We start from the raw sequence: 22,174 nt of genomic DNA on the forward strand, positions 1-22,174 counted from the left end.
TTTAGCAGGGAGGGGACCAGGAAAGCAAGTCATAGATGCTCAAAACCACATTAATCTTCTATACAACTTTGACTAAATGATCTTATCGGTGTTTAGCTCGCTCTTTCTCCTGTAGCGGACTTTGATCTTGAAATGAGCTGATTAATTAATGATCAGCCTAACCTTAACTTATCAGAAAAGCCCTTTTACTGAGGTGGCGAAACATTTAAAGCAAACATAGTGAAGCTTTAAGTGTTTGATATCTATGGATTTAATTATAAGCAAGACAAGTCAAGTGTTGATTTGAGAGGCTAAAGCGTTGGGTTAACTCATTGTAGGTTGCTGGCCGCTTGGTCGTCACTTTAAAAAAAAAAAAACTTTAATTTAACAAAAAAAAAAACTCCAAACATTTTTCTAAATTAACTTAATAAAGAAAAGAAACGAAATATAACTACTTTGACATTAAAAACAAAACTGAACTATTTTAATAACTGCAACAATGTGTAAGGTTTGAGTTTCTTGTCTGCAAGCATTCATTTTAAAAATAAAACAAAAGTAACGTTAACGAACTCATTGACATTTCAGTAATTGTAATGGCGTTACTTGATTAAAAAAACATTTAGTTACATGTGCTACCGCTAAAAGTAGTGGCGTTACTTTGTAGCGCGTTACTCCCAATACTGGATTTAGCGTATTGATTAAAGCAGCATTGTGAGTCTACAGCAAAAGATCCAGCATTTGTAATATTATTCTAACTCAGAGATTTGACTCTCAATGATTTATGTGATTCAGACCAAATGATTATTATGTGAAAACATAACCAACAACGCCTGATCATCTTTTACCTTTGCTTGTCTGGTTGTTACAACTCAGTTACAGCAGCCCAAAACTAAATCTAATGTTTGATATTGCTTCACATATGACATGGAGATTATTATGCAGGACTGTCATAACAAAAAGTACTAAATTTCAGTTGAGTTTTCACATATTTGTTGGATGAACTTCAAAGTACTTGGGAAAGAGGGTTAATTAACGGCATTTTTAAAGTTTCTTTTAATTTTCACTTTCTTGATGAAAACAATGAGAACTGTCTTACAAAATGAAGGGTCATTTCTTATCATAAAACACACACAAAGCTGTTATATATCAAAAGCTGACCTTTAAAAGTTAAGGAGCTCCTAAGAAATAATACGCAACAAGAGACAACAATATTCTGCGGTAAGACTGGGGTGAAGTAAAACATGATAACTGATTTGAAACTTCAGTTATCATGTTTTGAAACGTATAAGTACGTTTTTAAGTTGAAATAGGTGGATTTTTTACAGTGCATATATCAGTGAGCATCACAAGAGTTATGGATTTTGTATGTGTGAAATGCAGTTGTGTTTCTTGTTGTCTGCGCTTCAAAATAACTTCACTAGATTTACTAGATCATCTGAGGGATTCGACTGAATCAAGATAGCATTGAAGCTCTTCTCATTTCAGCTGCTCAGGTGAGCTTGTGTTCTAGTATGAATATTACAGACATGAATACTGACGACTGAGCCTTATGATTCCTGTTGATGTAGGATAACAGAAATGCTGCTTTGGAAAGACAGATGCTTCTTTTGTCTTGTTTTGTCTTTTTTTTTACTGTATAACCAAATTCAAAAAAGTTTGTGATTTGGGAGGGTTACAAGGGATAACCTGAACCCATTCTAAACAAAACTCAAGATCAAGAAATTATGTGAAACGCAATGAACTTTGGGATAAGCAGCAATCAGGTTTACAAAATATTATTCAACTTAAACATCTTGGTATGATTTATTTGTTGATCTTCTCCTAATCAACTGATGAAACTCCTGCTGTGTGAAATGAGTTCTGACTGAAAATCACACCAGCGATGACCAACAGCCAATGAGAGAGGGAGATACAGGGCAGCGGGAGGTTCAGAGAGTTATAGACGGAATATCAGTATTTTAATAGATAGATTTACACTTCTGTCAAACAGAAACAAAGCACAAACATTTGCTTGTCCAGCCGCAACAGCAACACATTTGAAAATGATTTATTGACCTCCAACTCTCTTTGCAGAACACAATCATTGCTCCCTTTGTCTTCTCAACCATTTATTGGAAAATAACCACAATCCCCCCTGTGCCTAAAAACAGCAAGTCTATATCACCTAATGACTGAAGACCTATTGCCCTTACCAGCATTCTATGTAAATGCATGGAAAGGGTTGTGTTAAGGCATCTTGCAAAAACACAGATTTGGCAGATAAATTGTAGTTTGCCTATAAAGCACAGAGAGGTACAGAGGATGCTACTTTAACTGTGAAGAACATATATATCAGAACATATTTTTTAATGACCAAACACTTTACACCCCCCTAAACATTTATAATACATACAGGATGTTTGAGTCCTCTGGACCCGGGACTAATACAAATGGAAATTGTAGGTCCTGTGTACTTTCAATCTGTCCTGTACCTTCATATGGGCCTGCTGTGTGTGTGTGTGTGTGTGTGTGTGTGTGTGTGTGTGTGTGTGTGTGTGTGTGTTCATGTTTTTCTATCGCGGTTGGGACTGAATGCACACTGACTTATGGGGACTCGTGTCACCATGGTGACATAAATTGAGGTCCCCATGAGGAAACAAGCTTATAAATCATACAGAATTAGTTTTTTTTTTTTTTTTGAAAAATTAAAAAATGCCTGTAGTTTTGTGTTTGTAAAGTATAAAAACCATTACGTCTATGGAGAGTCCCCACAAAGATAGTGAACCAGTCCTGTGTGTGTGTGTGTGTGTGTTTGTTTTTGTGAAATATCAGGACACAAATGTGTAAACTCATTCTTAGTTTTAACAAATGAGCTCCACCCTGATGAACGCTCAAAGTCCCTTTATCAGTAACCTGTCATAAAGCCTAAAGCGGCCTTCATAAAGAGTCCTTATTAAACCCTTCCCTTTCTGAACAGATATAAAAGAAACTGAAGCATTATTTCTCATCATTCATTCGGTTCCTGACATAAAGATGGATCTGCGAGTCTCTTTCGTTCTTCTTTTAATTTTTCTCACTGGAGGTACAAAAAACAGCAAGTATTGACATGTATTGTTCCAGGTCATACTGTTGCGCATTGACTCAATGTCTTTCTCTGTCTGTAAGGTTATTCTCTCAAGTGTTACTCATGCAAACCTGATATGACGGGTGCCTGTGCAGCGAAAGAGGAGACCTGTTCACTTCCACATAATTCTTGTGCAACCACTAAGGTGGAAGCATCTGATGGTAAGTCCAGTGTGATGTGGAAATCTGCTGTAAAAGTGATCATACTGCTGGAGAGAAAGTATACTTGTTAACGGCTACTCTTGAAACGGTTTTATTATCTTATGATATGGACATTTATGTCTTTTTTTCCCTAGGGTCTACTGATGTGTCCTACACAGTCAAAGGGTGCACCACTGACTGTGAACTATTGACTAAACGGATGTCAATTACACAGAAAGTGACTTTCCACTGCTGTGACACTGACCTCTGCAATGCAGCAGGTATTGGCCTTTGTTTCATAATGCGCTAGCTCTTTGATTTCATCCACTGTAACTTTAAATGAGGAAATTATATAAACAATAATAATTCAATATGAACAAGTGATTGTTCATAAGCAGCACAATATCAAACATAGTCAAGAATAGTGTAAAGTTATAGCAACATGAAAATGAGAAGCTGCTCGTGAATTAATCAAGTAGTACTTTCAGAGCTTTTAATGTTTTAAATTGTGAGAAATTTGTCATCAATGAACATGCTGTTTTCATAACTATTGTTATTATTATTATTATTATTATTATTATTATTATTATTATCATTATAAGTAGTAGTAGTGTAGTGTTAAATAGGGCTGCAACAACTAGTCGATAAAATCGATAACACTCGATAATGAAAATCAACGATTCTCATTATCGATTAATCAGATCTGCCCTCTGTGCACGCAAAACTTCCACCAGTCTCGCCAAATTACAGCACTGAATAACGCATTACTATGGATAACATGCATCTAGAAATAGTGGAGTGAAAACAGAGCGAGCTGCTGCAGGAATGATCCAAATGATCCAAGTGCTTAAAACATGAAAATTCAAGCGAATGCATTGGTTTAACATACCCTATGATGTGCTTTACACAGTGCAAAACATTCATTTTACAAGTTATATCCACAGATCTACATAGAGAACAGTGGTTATATCCTCATCTGTAAATGGCACTAATTCACACGAGTATTTCTATTTTGCATGAAAGCACGTCCTGACAGTCTGTGTCAACTTAAACTTCAAACTTTACTGAACGAGCAGCGGCACGGCAACGCAGAACAGAATGCAGTATAGAGGGAGATCATTAATATTCGGCGCAAAAATACTCATTTAGCTGAAATATTTTTTTAATTCATAGCAAAATTTAGGTTTAAAAGTCAACATGTAATTCAAATATTTTTATGAGAGCAGTAACTGTTAAGGGATAACAGTGTGTAATACAAATATAGCCCATCCTATTTACAGAATAAAGAAATGACTATTACTGTGTCCATAACAAATGTGTGTGTATGTGTGTGCGTGTGTGTGTGTGTGTGTATGTGTGTGCGTGTGTGTGTGTGTTGCTGCAAAACATTCCTCTAATCTAATCTGAGTTTGTTTGTTTTGTGTTTTTGTTTTTCTTTAACATCATTTTAACGTGGGGATTTAAACCGTCCTTTTGCTTAGTGACGTTTGCACATAATGTATAGCACAGATATACCCTTATGAAAACATCCATGGTTTTATTACAGTAACACCATGTTTTTTGGCGTATTGATTACCATTCTACACAAATACAATCGTTCAACTATGTATTGAAGCAAAACTATGGTTAATCTGTGGTTAACATTGAATAACTAATATATATATATACAGTATATTAGTTGCTTGTTTTATTTATTGTAAAACTATGGTTAATTCTTGGACATATTCACTATATACAGTATGTGTTTATAGCACCCAGCTGACACTTTTGTTTGAAGGATAGCACTTGGCAGGATGTGGAATAGTGTTTTTTGTCAATAAAATACAATTTGTTTTTGTTTTTAAATCCAATTACTCGAAGAAATTACGTATTGACCAATTAATCGATTATCAAAACAATCGTTAGATGCAGCCCTAGTGTTAACTAATACTAATGTCCTTTCTGTCTTGTTTAGATGGCGTGTATAAGGGAAGCTTCCTCCTGCTCTTGTCTCCTCTGCTCTTCTACTTCCTGTTTCAGTGAGGCCAGCAGAACTTCAGATTCTACAGACCATAAACTCAATTTAGTTTGTCTTAAGTTATTATAAAATGTAATAAAGAATTAAAGAACACATTGCAGTTTTAAAATGTGTGATAAACGTCTGTAATAAAATTTTGACATATGTGTAATAAACATCTCTCTCAGGAAGTGACTGAAAATGTGTTTATTTAGTGTCGGGTGGGGGTATATAAGAAGAGCACAAAGACAAAGGGTGTTTTCACACTTGAGTCAATTGCCTGGTCCGAACAAAAGTTTGATTGCTAACCCCACCCCCTACAATCTCAGAAAAAAAAGGTACAGCGTAGGTATAATTTTGTTCCTTGGGGAACAAAACGTATAACTATATGTAAGAACTGTAGGGTAATGGGAATGGTTCAGGTAAAGTGAGAGTGTGGTGAGCAAACAGTGTCTCGGTCAGAAGACGTCAGGTAATATGGAGTGATGAATTAAGCAGGGAGAAGGCAAGGGTTGTAACAACACCAGTCACATTTATTTCAGGTTGACTTTGGTTCAATGCATTTTCTTTGTGCTGCAGAAGTGAATAAAGAAATAATACAATTAGTGACAGCGGTCAATCAACACAAATTACACAATTATACAAATAAACATAGGAAATGTGAGTTTACAAATCACAACTAAACAGACTTGAAACAATGCAAACAGACTTCCCACAAGGCTCATGGCACATGTCTGGCAAACAAAGAAATCAATCAACAGTGCACATGTTCACAGAGGGACAGTAAATCATAATGATAGATTGACTCACGTTAATTCAGAAAGACGCACACAGTATGCATCAAAGTGCTGGTAGAGAGTGCAAAGAATGAGCCAAAGGGTTCACAATCAATTTATAGACAACAGGTGAGGCGGGCATGGTCAGGTGGCAGGTGGCAAAGTATTCTTAAAAGAGTGAAATGGACCAAAAAGGGAATGGAATGACAGGAGTCTTTTCACTATATCTTTAAAGGTACACAGTTGATACTTGGTTTTCAAACCTGTCCTGGAGGTACCCCAGCCAGTGTTGTAGTCAAGATCACCTCAACTGAGACCAAAACAAGACCAATACTTTGTAGGGTTGAGACCAAGACAAGACCAATACTTTGTAGGGTTGAAACCAAGACAAGACCAAGACCAAGAATTTGTGGGGTTGAGGCCAAGACAAGACCAAGACTTTGTGGGGTTGAGACCAAGACAAGACCAAGACTTTGTGGGGTTGAGACCAAGACAAGACCAAGACTTTGTGGGGTTGAGACCAAGACAAGACCAAGACTTTGTAGGGTTGAGACCAAGACAAGACCTAGACTTTGTGGGGTTGAGACCAAGACAAGACCAAGACCAATGCAGGTCGAGACCGAGTCAAGACCAAGACCAGACCAGCACCCCTTAAATTCATCTAAAAGATCCACATCTACTATCTGAGAAATTACTTCTATTTAATTAATAAATACAATCAGAATAGTAAGACACTATAACACTGATGCCAGTCACTAACAATAAAATTAATGTTACAGAAGTTGCATCTGAATTGGTACAATTACAAATAATGTTCAGATTAATTTAACATTAAAACAACATAATTTAGCATTCACGGAATCATTCATTCAACCGATTTGTTCAGGGCAGCCGATTCATTTAATAATTAAACGTTGCTGAATTAACAAAGACAGTTTAAAATTTGTAATTCTAATATTATCTTCTTGTCTATTGAATGTTTGTATGAATCAATATAATTTGCAATCATGCTTATATTCATGAAAACAGCTCTCTCGCTCCTGTGATATTGCTTCATTATATTCTATTTTATATTTTTTTAAAACTACATCTCAGAATGTTTTGGCTATTTATATAAATTTTGGGCATTTTTGAGACAATGCTGCATTCTTTTTGAACCGGCAGCACAGTAATAAGAGAAATCACATTACAAAGAAGTTATTGATTGCATTTTATGCAGTAAGTTTGACATCAAATCACAGTAATGATGTTAAATCAAACAATGCACCAGTAGTTTAGTGATATCCTTGCAGTTGTGGTCTAGCCTAGAAATCTAGACGCACCCTAGCGGCAGCAAATCTAATCTGCCCGCAAGTGTCTTCTAGCAACTCTCAATACCCTTCTGAGCTGTATTCCCCTAACTCTTGCTGGACCAATCATAATGACGACGGCCGAGTTGCGTTTGTGTGCTTCTTGTAAACACAGAAACTGGCGAAAGGCGGTCTTTCGAATCAGCTTTGACCGCGACTCTGGAAGACTTGGAGTTAAGCTTTTCTCTGAGAAAAGGACAAAGAACGGCACTGAAGTCATTCTTAAAAAGGGAAAGATGTGTTCGGAGTTTTGCTGACCGGATACCGCAAAATGTTTAATCTGTCAACAAGCTCTGCTTCACCTTCGTTGCTCTGGTTGGTGGTAGTGCTATCCTATGGCGTACAGAGGGAGTTTGAAAGACAACCGTTTATCCGCCCCATCAGATTGAGCTGTCAATGGTGAGTTTCCAGACCAAACATCTCAATGTGGGTCTGGCTTGTCAGGCTAGTTGTGGTCTTGACTGGTCTTGAAATAAAATCCTGAGTCTGAGACCGAGTACAAATGCGGTCAAGACCAAGACGAGACCAAGACCTTAAAAAGAGACGAGACCAAGACCTTAAAAAAATGAAGACCAAGGCTGCATTTTCCCGATAACGTTGTCTCTTAGCGCGCTACAAAGACTCTAAAGGTATAACTTAACTGGAGGTATACCCTTTCTAGGCGTGTTCTCCGAACTATACCTTAGGAGGTTGCTTAAGGTAACCCTTCTTAAAGAGCAACTCCGGTGGATTTTTAAGTTTAACTTGATCGTTATATCTTTGTGAGTACCGTGTATATGTAACGCTCCTTATCCGACGGCACTCAAATCACCAGGCGGACAAGAGGAACTGCGTTCAATCATGCGTTTTGTTTATTTTCTGTAACACAAGGAGAAAAATATTTCCTCTGGCGACACAGTGGGCATTTAGACATTTATGCATCCCCTCTGTGCATGAGATACACTTCTCTGCCCCCCTTTTATTGAACAAACACCTAATCGCGCTGCAACGCGAATTTTATTAGAATAATTTTAACAGTAAACATTCAACCATATCAACATACCTGTAACACAAGGAGAAAAATATGTCCTCTGGCGTATATGCATCTATCTAAAAGAACAAACAGAAATGAGATTCACCTGTATACTAGTCAAAAAGATGTCGTCAGCCATGCTATCGCACATGGTGAGCAAATTATGTCTAAACTTCAACACAATCAACTACCATATCGTTTCACAACATCACTGAACTTTCAATTTAACATTATTTATGAGATGAGCATGTTTTATGTTATAAAAATAATCTAATTTCGCTGGAGCACATTTTTACCTACCCCCTCTGTGCATGAGATACACTTCTCTGCCAAAGAAAGGGGTGTGGTCACAGGTTAAAGGTGAATGACCCACTAATTACTTAATGTCACCACCGGAGGTCACACAACAACAATTAACTGAACAAAAACAGTGTATTTGGTGAAAGTCATAACATTTAAAGTAACATTTTAACCCTGTTACATATAGAAAAAAAAACTAACCGGATTGGTGCTTGCGACACGGTGATATTACAGTTAATGCCCAGAGCCCCCCCTCAGCTAAAACGGCAGCTTTGGGGGCATACCCATAAAGGGTGTCTTTGTGCCTCTTAACAGACACAAAATCCAATTGAAACGTCTGTCTAACATGAACAGGGCCCTTACATGACAACGAGATGCGTATAACCACTTAAACTCACCTAAATAGTGTTTTAGATGGCTAGCTGTAGTCTCGTGCTGAAGTCATGTGGGAACGCAGTGTAACCGGAAGGTAAACAAAGAAGTCCAGTTGGGAGGAGCGTTGTGTGTGTGGGTGTGTGTAGAGTGGGTATCGGCTCACAAGAGAAGAAGACATAAATATGGAGAATATAGAAGATTTTGAACACATGGAAGAGGCTTTGGAGTTTGATGGTCGTCCTTATTTATCCGAACCCGAGTATACAGACGAAGAACTAGCCTCACAAGAGTTGGAAAGAATAAGACAGACAGAAGGGCAACTGGCAGATGAAGCATATGCTTCCAGGACATGGATTTCGGACAACTGGTGGTGTTTGTGTGGGTGTTGTGACCCAATGCCTAGCGAGGAAGAAAGCCTGTGCTGTAAAGAGTGGGATCTCATACAGCCAGGTAACGAAAAATGTTTCACATGTATCGAGGAATTTCCTGCTCTTATCCAAAAGGCAGTCCTGGACACTTTCTTCTTCATTCCTAAAAAAAACTAGCCTGACAAGCCAGACCCACATCAAGATGTTTGGTCTGGAAACTCACCATTGACAGCTCAATCCGAGGGGCGGATAAACGGTTGTCTTTCAAACTCCCTCTGCACGCGATAGGATAGCGCTACAACCAACCAGAGCAACGAAGGTGAAGCAGAGCTTGTTGATAGATTAAACATTCACCGTATCCGGTCGGCTAAACTCCGAACACATCTTCCCTTTTTAAGAATGACTTCAGTGCCGTTCTTTGTTCTTTTCTCAGAGAAAAGCTTAACTCCAAAGTCTTCCAGAATCGCAGTCAAAGCTGATTCGAAAGACCGCCGTTCGCCAGCTTCTGTGTTTACTAGAAGCACGCAAACGCAACTCGGTCGTCATCATTATGGCCCCGCCCGCCGACTCTATACACGATGTGATTGGCCCGTCCAGATTGAGAGGAATACAGCTCAGAAGGGTATTTGAGAGTTCCTAGACGACACTTGCGGGCAGATTAAATTTGCTGCCGCTAGGGTGCGTCTAGATTTCTAGGCTAAAAAAAACCTCGAAGAGATGTCCAAAACCAGAGGGACTAAATGGACAGCTTGAGTTGAATATCTGATTGTTAACATGACATGTACCTTTTCCTTAGTCATTTTATTAGTATTTAATTCTTTGTTGTTATTGCTGTAAATACATTAGCCATTTCCCTTGTAAACTCCCCAAACATCTGCTCTTTCTGCCATCACCCCCATTTCCCTGTAGAAAATGCAGACTGCTGGCCTACCGTGTTGTGCTAGAATGGCCACTAAAAGGAGAGCGTCTTGGGCGTGGCAGTAGAAGACCATTACAGTAGAGTAGAGTACCATTACTTAGCTGAGTTGTATCAGTGATCAGAAGAAAGTATCCCTCCCCCACTGGTACTTACATTGGATTTCAGGAGGCAGAGGAGCTATTTTAAATGTTTTAGTTTGTATTCATTCATTATAATAAAGATAGTAAATCAAAGTTCTTGTGCTCCTGTGTTTTTACTCGAACTATAAGAACACAGTATGACAGTTTCAAACAAAACTTTATTTTACAACAGTAAATAATAGAAAAGTGTAAGCTTTATATAAAAAAATGTAATATGGCCAGATAATTGTGGTGTTGTCAAGCTCAAAAGCGAGATTTGGTATTAGCGACCAAATCACCCTTCTCCGGCCTTGGAATTGGAGCAATGTTCTGGAGCAATTTCCTTTGTCCTGGTTTACGAGGGGGTAAAGTGTCGGAAAAGACGACCGTACTGTCCTCTCTCCTCCTCACCACACGCTCAACAAGATCATGCCGAAAGGCCTGTGTGGTGATGTCAAAAATGGGTTTTGCAACCCATTGCTGACTCTGTCTAGAGTATACAGCTTTGTACCGTGGTGTCCTAAAATACATGAAATTACAAATTACACACAGCATCTCCATGGAAAACCTGAAGAGACTAGGTAGTATACAATATATATGTGATGTCATGTAAAACATATTGATATAAATCAGCATATATTATATGATACCTTCTTTTGTCTTTGCCTGTGGTCTCCCAACGTTACCATTATGGTCAACTACTGCAAGTTGGGTACGAGCCCTCATGCTGTCATAACTGAAGTGGAGTCGCTTCTCAGCATACTTCAGTATGACCTGATGGTACACCTCCAAAGATCCTGTATAAATAGAATATCACACACTTTTTTTTTTTAGATTTTTCGTCAATAATCATCTGACTGTAAATATATTTGAATCAATGTAAATAGATACCAGTATGCTTGAAGAGTGACATCTGCCTCAAGTCTCAAAGGAGATTTTTGTCCAACACCACTCCCTTCAGTGCCTCAAAAGCTGATGAATCTGGTCTCAGCCAGCTTTTACGCCTCTGTTCATCCTCTGTCAGGGTTGTCTGATGGCAGGTGTACTGACCACCATCCTCCTCCCACCGGTCGTACACAGTCCTATAAAAATTAGATTGAAGTAATAGTTGGTGAAAAAATTTCCTGGTGCAAATATTACGTTATGTGCCATGTAAACACTATTACAAAATACAGTATTTATGACCACTTATTACACCGATGGAAAGGCACAGATTCAAGTTTTTTGTCAACAATTTTCTTATAATGCTACTGCCACAGTGAAGAGAAATGTGAAAAATTTGGAAGTTGAGATTAAAGAAATGGAAAAAAAAAAAGATTGATGTTGCGGATTGTGGGACAATGAATATTATAAAAAATAAGAAAATGGAGTTGTCATTTTTGGAACAAAGTCATTTTTGGAACAAAGAGTGAAATGTGCACTAGTTCAAGCTAGAATATCTTCAATTAAAGGAATGGATGCTCCAACTGCTTATTTTTTTGGCCTTGAACGGAAAGAGGCACAAAAGAAATGTATGCTTCATCTTAAAAGAGACAATGGAACAATTACCTCAGATCCAATAGAGATGAGAAAGTTGGGTATTGATATTTATAAAGAACTGTTTAGCAATATGGACTGTGATGTTGCATCTATGGACCAGTTCTTAAAGGACCTTCCCAAATTAAGGCCTGAGGATCAAAAGCCATTGGACAGAATGATTTCTTTTGATGAACTTTCAAAGGCTGTGCAGCATCTTTCTACGGGAAAGTCACCTGGAGTGGATGGGTTACCTGCAGAATTTTATCAAGCATTTTGGGGTGTTTTAGGAAATGATTTGTATGATGTATTTTATGAATGTTTTAAAAGAGGTTGTCTAGCAAAAAGCTGTCAGAGAGCTGTGTTATCACTACTGCCTAAAAATGGAGACCTGGGGTGGTTGAAGAATTGGCGCCCAGTGTCGTTAATGTGTTTAGACTATAAAATACTGTCTAAGTGTTTAGCCAACACAGACTAAAACATATCTTGCATACTGTGGAGGAAAGAGAACAGACTTATTGCATTTCTGGTCGTACAATAATGGACCATTTGTTTCTTCTGAGGGATGTGATTGATATGTCTATTAGAAATAATCTTGATGTGGGGTTTATATCTATAGATCAAGAGAAAGCTTTTGACCGAGTAGGTCATGAGTACCTTTTTACTGTTGAAAACTTTTGGATTTGGGGAGAATATTATTTCATGGATAAAAATACTGTATGAAGATGCCACTATTATGCTTACGATAGGAGGATAGGAGGAGGCTTGAGTCGTCCAATCCCTGTTAAAAGAGGAATCCGGCAGGGATGTCCTCTATCAGGAGAGCTTTATAGCTTAGCCATTGAACCCTTACTGTGTAAGCTCAGAAAAGAGTTAAAAGGTTTAATGATACCAGGTGATAATTCAGGGTTAAGGTATTCTGTATCTGCGTATGCAGATGATGTTAATATTTTTATTACTGGTCAAAAAAATGTTCAGATACCTTGTAAAAAAAACCTGTATGAAAAATCATCTTCAGCCAAGGTTAACTGGGCTAAGTGTGAAGGGTTTGTTGTGGGTTTTTGGTTGAAAAGGGGTCACCTCATCTTCCTGAGGGTCTGAAATGGGGAAAGGAAGGCATTAAAGTGTTGGGGTGTTTCTGGGGATTGAGACTTATAAAGAAAGAAATTGGGAGGGTCTGCTTGAGAAGATGTTGCCAAGTTGTCTAAGTGGAATTGGCTATTGCCCGAACTATCGTATAGAGCAGGGGTACTCAATTAGAAACCTAAAAGGTCCACTCACCAAATTTTCCTAACGTCCAGGGTCCGGAACAGTGATGGTCAAAATCCAAAAAAAGAACTCCAACAACAAAAGTGGTAAAACCCCCAAAACGTTCAAACTATGTACAAAAGGTGTTGTGGTCTGGTCTTATTAGTGTGAAAAAAGACACCTTTTTTGTGCCACCAGTTCTTTAAACTTGGGCATAAAAGGTGTGAGGGCCAAGCGGAGGCACTGATGTAAGTGTTCATTACTAAGGGTGCTCCTGTATTTGTTTTTCACCATATTCATGGTTGAAAAGGCAGACTCACAACAGTATGTTGAGGGAAACATGGTGAGAATCTGAAGGGCCATCTTCTGCAAGAAAGGGACACCTGCTGCAGGGACCATCTTAGTCCAGAAGGTGGTAGTCTCACAGAGAGACTCCTGAAGTGCAAGGTTTTCTTGAAGCTCAATTAGCTCTGATTGAAGAGAAGCAGCACTAGCCCATGGGCAGATTTTCAGGGCTTCAGCAGAAAATGCTGAAATGTTTTTGACAAGGAATGGATTTTCCATGCATAGTAAGACTTGTTTTCCCAGAGGGAAATCCCCAAACCGAGTTTGAAAATTTTCAATCAGCTTGTCCAGGAATTCAGCATGATTGTGATGATGATGTGTTCCTGCTGTTTGATTCAGAAGCTTTGGGAAGTGAAGCAGGTCCTGCTGTAAGTCGCACTTGAACAGCTCTAGTTTCTTCTGAAAGGCACAGACAGCTGATGTGAGGTTACACACTGTGTTGTTTTTGCCCTGGAGCTTCAAGTTCAGATCATTGAGATGGGAGGTAATGTCAGATAGAAATGCAACAATTTCCATTTTTTCTTCATTCTGCATGAATTCCACAAATTGTTTTGCTTTTGCACTCTTCTGATCCAACAGAAATGTTTCCAACTCTTTCCGTAATGTCCAAAAGCGCTCCAGTACCTTGCCTTTACTAAGCCACCGGACATTGTTGTGGAGGAGCAAATCATCAAATTCTGCATTCACCTCTGTTAGGAATGAGCGCAACAAGCGATGCTGCAGAGCAGAAGATGCCCTCAAAAAGTTCACAAGTCTCATTACTGTTGTCATGACCTGCATACTTTTCTTCAAGACTGGCACACAAAACCATCTGATGAATTATGCAATGATATGCTATGAGGTCAGGGTGATGAGCTCTCAAACGTGCCACTAATCCCCTCTCTCTTCCAGTCATACATGGAGCTCCATCAGTAGCAATGGAAATAACATGCTTCAGGTCTATTTCTCTGTCCCTCAACATCTGCATCAGTGCTTCATAAATATCATCTCCTCTTGTGTGTCCATGGAGGGCTGTGAGGCCTAACACATCTTCACAGAATTCTCCCTTCTCTTCATCAAAAAATCTGACAAACACCAGAAGTTGTGCATTGTCTGTGTTATCTGTGGATTCATCCAAAGCCAATGAAATGCATTTAGCCTTTTTTATTGCAGACTTCATCTGGTCAAGCAAATCATCAGCAAGGACTTCAGTTCGCTTTACAGCAGTGGAGTCAGACAAAGATATTTGCTTTATTTTTTGTATGATGTCATCTTTTTGAGTTCCCTCAAACATGGCAATTGCTATTTCATTCATGCATTCTTTTACAATCTCAGAGTCAGAGAAGGGTTTCTTGTGCTTTCCTAAGACCCATGCCACTCTTAATGATGCTTCAGTTGCACGCTCTTGTTGGGTGGCTGATCTAACTATTACACTGCATGCTGCTTGGTATGATGATTGCAGTTGTTTGATTTTTCTGGCCCTTACCTCAGATTTTTGGGGGTAATTGTGGTCAAAGTGTCCATGTTTTGACTCATAGTGACGTTTCACGTTACCACTCTTGACAACGGCAACCGTCTCGTTGCAAATTAAGCACATTGGTTTTGTGCTCCCCGCCGGCAGCACAAATGCATAACTGTCAGTCCACTCTGTCTTAAATTCGCGATCTTCAGAATCGACTTTTCTCTTTTTGTCAGGTTTTGAGCACGCCATGATATTCGCTAGCAAGGAAAACGGGTAACGTAACCGTTATGGATTAGCGCTTGCGTTGTTTGCGAATGACACACACACACACACACACACACACACACAACCTGAGTTGAGTGAGTGCGTTGTCATGGTGATTATTACAGTTATTACAGCGCCTTTTTTGGATCTTTGGGGGCGACAAGATAGATAAACCACATCTAGTAGGAAAACATTATAAGAAATCACACACCAAAACTCGCTTGGATCATAACTAAATTATAATGTTGATTTTGGCGTTGGTCCAAATTGTATTGCGTCTGGGTCCGGACCCGGACCGCGGTCCGCCTATTGAGTACCCCCGGTATAGAGTCTTAATTACAAACAACCTGACAGCACCAGAAGACTGTATTAAAAATATTCAGAGGAAATTGGTGGATTTCTTCTGGTCTGGTCAGAAATGGATTCCTGGGCCTGCACTTTATCTACCAGTGAATGAAGGAGGGCAAAGTTTAATAGATGTACAAAGCCGTATAAATGCGTTTCGACTACAAGCGACACAGAGACTGGTGTATGAAGAGGATGCTGGGTGGATAAATGTGGCTAGTGCTCTTCTACGGAAAACATTGGGCCTATTGTACAATAAACAGCTGTTTCTACTGGAAATTGATGAAGTGGATTTGAAGGACTTAACCCCTTTTTATAAGTCAATGATGACATTTTGGAAAAATACTTTTTTTATACAAAGAGACTTTTTGAGACCTGAGGACTGGATAATGGGAGAACTGTTGTTCCATAATCCATTAATACGAACAAATTCTGTCCTCTAAATATGTGGAAAGCTGTTTTGTAAAGGCTGGTTTTGTAAAGCTGGGGGATCTGAGAAGTGGAGATGGCTGGAAAACAGTGGAGTCTCTGCAGAGTGCGACGGGGCTGAGATCTCTTCACCTTCTGAGAAGAATAATGGAGGAAGTGTGGGCGGCTCTACCTGGTGCCTGTCGAGAGGCACTGACACGGGTCTGGAGTGAGGAATATACCTTTCCACCCATTAAAGTTTCTGCGGCTGTACAAGAGGAGAATGAGGGAACTGGATTTTCAATTCTGTCATTTGAGTACCCCAAGTTGGGGAGTTTTCAAGAAATTAAAAAGAAAGAGCTATATATAATATGTGTGAAAGTCACTCATCAGACTGTGTTGAGAGGAGTGAAGCCGTGGAAGTGGTCGGAAGTTTGGGACTGATTTTAAGGCATCTTGGAGGTCTCTTTATGAGCTGCCTGTTGAGAAGCACACTGCAGACCTGGAGTGGAGGGTGTTGTTCGGGGCTATAGCTACGAACAGACACGTGGCACACCTGAATCCGGCAGTGGGGACAGAGTGTTTATTTTTTGGTTTAGATGAAACGGTTAGTCACTTATTTATTGATTGTTTTAGGTTAAAGGGAGTTTTTAATTTTTTGACGCAATGTTTTATAAGGTTTGGAGAACTTTTTTCACATCAGATTTTTATAAGTGGACCAGTATAAAATGTCCAGGAAAAAAGGAAGAAATGTTTACTGATTTTTTTGTTAGGGTCTGCAAAATTGTCGATCTGGAAAACTAGGAAAAATAAAATGTTGGGGATTGGTTCAACAAATGCTGAGATGGTTTTAAAAGGGATGATAATGGCTAGAATAAAAATTGAGTATACATATTATAAATTGGTAAATAACATTGTAATGTTTTCTGAAATATGGTCAGTGGGGGAAGTTCTTTGTGAAATTGAAGAAAATGAAATGTTGATTATAAATTTGTAGAATGTAATTTATTTTGTAAAATTTTTATGATTTGATGTAGAAAGACAAATGGTCGAAAAAAGAGATTGTTAAGCCTCTCTCTCTCTCTCTCTCTCTCTCTCTCTCTCTCTCTCTCTCTCTCTCTCTCTCTCTCTCTCTCTCTCTCTCACTTTTGTATTATTCGTTAAGTTTAGATTTTTCCCTGTATGTTGTTTGTTTTATTACCCACATGTATATGCATATTTTACCCTGTGTGAAATCGTAGTTCTGTTTTTTAAAAAAGTTTCAGAAATTGATGGATTAAGTAGCACGAGAATTAATATTTGTGTAACAACAATGAGCTTGGGGAATAATTCATTCAAATGTGACTCATATCCATGAGTCTATGAATATTACTTGCTGGTTGTACATTAATTATTAACTTTATAACGGGACTTTTAATCCTGTTAAAGTCCCATATTTCCTCAAATAAAAGCCTGTAGTCAATTAAACGCAGGGCCTCTGATAGTGTCCGGGGGTGTGGTCAACACAAACAAATAAAGGCCGGTCTCAAATAAAGGCCGGGGGAAAATGAGTGGATAATCTCCTAAATGCCGTTAATTTAATGCAACACCATCCTGATGCCACGTGCCCGATGCGAGTCATGCCAGTGCGACACACACTAATCCTGGTCTCTTCTATAGTTAACCTAAAAACTTTACAGGGATTGCTTTGTAAATTAAATTGAGAATAAAACGGATGCATGTGCTATTTTAAATAGGCTACTGTAGTCTATGAGAGATGCGACATCTGTGAAAATACCGTGTCAGGCAGGCTACAAATATCGACCTTCACAACGCGTGCGCCTCAATCTGCTCCGTCAGTAGTCAGGCCACTGATCAGGGATCAGCCCATTGACTTACCAATATGTCCTGATCAGTGTCCTGACTACTGAACTAGGGAGCTGATTAAGACGCACCTAATATTAGCCTCTCGTCTCTCTTAAGGGTGTCGCACCCAAGCCTCAGATCTCAGCCCCGTGCAGCGCTGCATCTCAAGCCTTGAGATTATACTTGATAATCCTAAAAGATTCCTCTGATCATATGCTAAAATCTGACGTCTTTGCTCTTTAGTTTGACATGTTCACCGGCAGCCGATTAATGAGAGCTGTGATCATATTTTACCTCAGACGAACTTCTGGCAGTGTCAGAAGATTTGGAGCAGTGTGACTTCTCCTACGACGACCGTCATATATCTCAGTTTTTCAAGACAAACTATGACCAAAACGAGAGATTTCTTTGTAGCCAGAATTTCTGTCCCGTGTGTAATGCAGCTCACTGTCACCGAACGCGTCATTCACTGATGATATAAAACACCGGATGAGTTTTCTTGCATGCATCCATGGAGGGGCAACATGGTGACTGTCGCGTTCACTATGTCACGGGTGTTCAGCGGAAATGTAACGAAGGATAATAGGTGGGAGTTTCACTTACCTAATTGAAGTGCGGACCAGTCACATGTTGAAACGTGGACCAGTAAAATCCCAAACTGGTGTGTCGAATCCAGTAATGAATGAGCGCGGTCATATAAGCGGGAGCGAGCATTAGTTTTGGCATGATGTCTCATCAGGAGAGATGCGCCACTGGTAAGCTCCTGCCTCTGTCTAGTTAGCTGCAATTTAAGTTTGTTGTCTGTTTGCGCTGCCGCTATATACGTGCGCCATTTGTATGCTTAAAGGGGGGGTGAAACACTCAGTTTCAGTCAGTGTCATGTCAATCTTGAGTACCTATAGAGTAGCATTTCATCCTGCATATCTCCGAAAAGTCTTTATTTTTTAATAATTATATAAGAAAGATGCGCTGTTCCGAGTCTTTCCGAAAAAAGCCGAGCGGGTGGGGGCGTGTCGTGTGAGCGGAGCTAAATAATGACGTGTGCAGCAGCGCGCTGTGTGTTGAGTCGAGCTGCGTCATCCCTAACAGCGGGAAAAAAACTTTATTCAAAATAAAAATATGGCTTTTAATCAGATACAGCCATGCATCTATGATCCGGAATCAGACCCAGAGGCTGCAGTTGAACAGGAGCAGCAGCAAAAACGACTAGAGCAGGACGTCTGTATGTGGTAAGTTACAAGTTATAACGTTACACTAACTATATAATATGCTTAGCGGCTTGTGTTATTTACATATTTATACTTGAATTATATCGTCGTATTTTTGTCTTTGAAGGTGTACATGTGGGAAGTGCAGTTGTGCACGTGTGTTTGTGTGTTTACGCGTGGTTTGTGTAGACGTTAGTAAGCGGACTAAAAAAAACACATACATTTGAAGCAGTCTCACTCACCCTTCTAACGTTGGGACTGCTCCATCCTTCAGCATTAGGCGATTGGGAAAATTCGGCGTCGAGCTGGGCCTTGTTTATGAAACAGTCGGCACCGAAATGCAGCGAACAGATATAAACATTCGCGCAACTCAGTTGCTGATCCGGAAAAGCAAATTACATCCACTGTTGCCTCAACGCGGGGTTTTTGGCGAATCTGTGCAGGACTGTCTTGGTCTGGCAACCAAAAACCCACTTTTTTGGTGACATTGTTATGTGCTTTGTGTAATTGTCACCTGTCCAGCATCCTACAAGCCAGCGTTTCGTAGGCTGTTGCTTTCGCTCTCTCCCTCGCTCTCTCTCACGCGCTTCCGGTAGAATTGTCCGTACGGCCCATACAAGGAAATTCCGCCCCCACTAACGTCAATGGGGACGCATGATCTCAAAAAACTTGCCGAAACTTATGACTAACCGGAAGTAGTATTTTTGACAAAGAAATACTCCCATCAAACGTCCACCTTAACTTTTGAAACTTTGTCTATGTTTAGTATGGGATTCCAAGTCTTTAACAGTGTAAAAAGATCAGTATGCATGAAACAGCATTTCACCCCCCCTTTAATAACTGTTACTTTGGTCACGCTGATAAACCTTGTGCGCGGTCTGATGTTAATGTTGTCGGCCCGATAGTATCCGTGGATATATAAAAAAAAGCAAATGCTTGAAATTGGAGCGTTTCGCCGTCACACGAGTTACTTCCTGTTTGCGGTGCTGGATGGGTAATGTAGTTAATCACTTTACATTGGTAATGTATTACTATGCTCAGCGATGCTATTTAAAACTACACTCACTGGTTTCACTAAGCCAATACAGAAAACTTTGGGCTATTGGTTTAATGTGTAAACATTGACATTGATGTATATTTAGTGTGTGTGAAAGTGTTGTATTTCTGTGTTTAGATGCATGTGCTTTAGTCATTCAGTTTAAACACTAAATATATTATAAGATTTATAATATTATTAAAATACTGACTATATTGATGTTTAATTTATTTATATTTGTATATATTATGTAATGTCTATTTAAATTCAGATTTTATGGTATATTATATGTGGCTATTAATATTGTTGTTTACTATAGCCTTTCTATTTCTACAGGTTTATAACCTGCTATTTGTGGACAAATCAACTGTTTATGGAAAATAAATAAAACCACATTGAGTTATAGCAACGTGTCCTCTCCTGATGCCCTGTTCGGTGGGGATATTCTTAAAGAACCGAACAGTTATAAACCGCTGGTTCACTGCACTGGATTGAATGCAATTAAGAAACAGCCACGGACTGCTTCATTAAGGGCGCTCAATCAACCTAAAATCAGCCGGCCTCTCACTTCTGTGACTGAACCAAGTCTGTCATTAATTAAACTACCCTAAAGAATTAGTCAATTACAGGCCAATCTCGAATCTACCGTTTCTATCAAAAATACTAGAAAAGGCCGTGTCTTCACAATTATGTTCTTTTTTAGAAAGAAATGGTATATGTGAGGATTTCCAGTCAGGATTTAGACCGTATCATAGCACTGAGACTGCTCTCATTAGAGTTACAAATGATTTACTCTTATCATCTGATCGTGGTTGTATCTCTCTATTAGTGTTACTCGATCTTAGCGCTGCATTCGATACTACCGATCACAATATTCTTCTGAATAGAATCGAAAATTATTTTGGCGTTAGTGGAACTGCTTTGGCATGGTTTAAATCGTACTTATCTGACCGTTATCAGTTTGTAGCAGTAAATGAAGAGATGTCACACCACAAGTTCAGTATGGGGTACCGCAAGGCTCAGTGTTAGGACCGTTGCTTTTCACCCTGTATATGCTACTACTGGGAGATATCATTAGGAAGCATGGCGTTAGTTTTCATTCTTATGCTGACGATACTCAGCTCTATATTTCCTCACGCCCTGACGAAACAAGATTAACAGAATGCATAGCTGATATAAAAAATTGGATGAATAGTAATTTCCTGCAACTTAATTCAGATAAAACTGAATTTTTAATTATTGGACAGAAAAGCTCCACAATTAGTAACCGAGAATACTGTCTAACACTTGATGACTGCTCTGTCAAGCCCTCGTCGTCAGTGAGGAACCTGGGTGTGCTCTTTGATACCAATCTTTCATTTGAAAGCCACGTTTCTAGCATCTGTAAAACCGCATTCTATCATCTTAAAAATATATCTAAATTACGGCACATGCTTTCAATGCAAAATGCTGAACAGTAAGTACATGCGTTCATGAGCTCAAGGCTAGATTATTGTAATGCTCTACTGGGTGGTTGCCCTGATCGCTTAATAAACAAACTCCAGCTAGTCCAAAACGCAGCAGCTCGAGTTCTTACTAGAACCAGGAAGTATGATCATATTAGTCCAGTTCTGTCAACACTGCACTGGCTCCCTATTAAACATTGCATACATTTTAAAATCTTGCTTATTACTTACAAAGCACTAAATAGTTTAGCTCCCCGGTACTTAAGCGAGCTTTTAACCCATTATACTCCATCACGTCTATTGCGGTCTCAAAACTCTGGCCAGTTGATCATACCTAGAATATCTAAATCAACTGCAGGCGGTCGATCATTTTCCTATTTAGCTCCTAAATTGTGGAATAGTCTTCCTAGCATTGTTCGGGAAGCAGACACACTCTGTCAGTTTAAATCTAGACTAAAAACACATCTCTTTACTATGGCATACACATAGAACATTTTTAACTTTCATTATTCAATTCAATTGACTGATTGTTAGGCTGTATTAACTAGGTCAGCCGGAACCGGGAACACTTCCCATAACACCTGATGTACTCATTACATCATAAAAAGAGTGACATCTACGCTAATGTTAGTCTCTCT

General features: G+C 39.1%; 1 protein-coding gene and 1 long non-coding RNA gene across 2 annotated transcripts; one reads left to right on the forward strand and one right to left on the reverse strand.

The window, feature by feature from the left end:
• Positions 1-2,912: 2,912 nt before the first annotated feature.
• LOC137049913 (prostate stem cell antigen-like) lies at positions 2,913-5,355 on the forward strand. Its single transcript, XM_067428660.1, has 4 exons — positions 2,913-3,040; positions 3,124-3,243; positions 3,378-3,503; positions 5,177-5,355. The coding sequence occupies exons 1-4, from the start codon at positions 2,992-2,994 to the stop codon at positions 5,242-5,244; spliced, it is 363 nt and encodes a 120-aa protein (XP_067284761.1). The 5' UTR covers positions 2,913-2,991; the 3' UTR covers positions 5,245-5,355.
• A 5,335-nt stretch (positions 5,356-10,690) lies between these two features.
• Positions 10,691-18,613, reverse strand: LOC137049907 (uncharacterized). The gene is made up of 3 exons (XR_010899748.1): positions 18,451-18,613; positions 11,087-11,233; positions 10,691-10,956 (listed from the first exon to the last, which is right to left on the reverse strand). It is a non-coding gene; the product is annotated as an uncharacterized lncRNA (long non-coding RNA).
• Positions 18,614-22,174: the final 3,561 nt, after the last annotated feature.

The sequence above is a fragment of the Pseudorasbora parva genome, chromosome 2 (assembly GCF_024679245.1).
Source record: "Pseudorasbora parva isolate DD20220531a chromosome 2, ASM2467924v1, whole genome shotgun sequence".
NCBI lineage: Eukaryota > Metazoa > Chordata > Actinopteri > Cypriniformes > Gobionidae > Pseudorasbora > Pseudorasbora parva.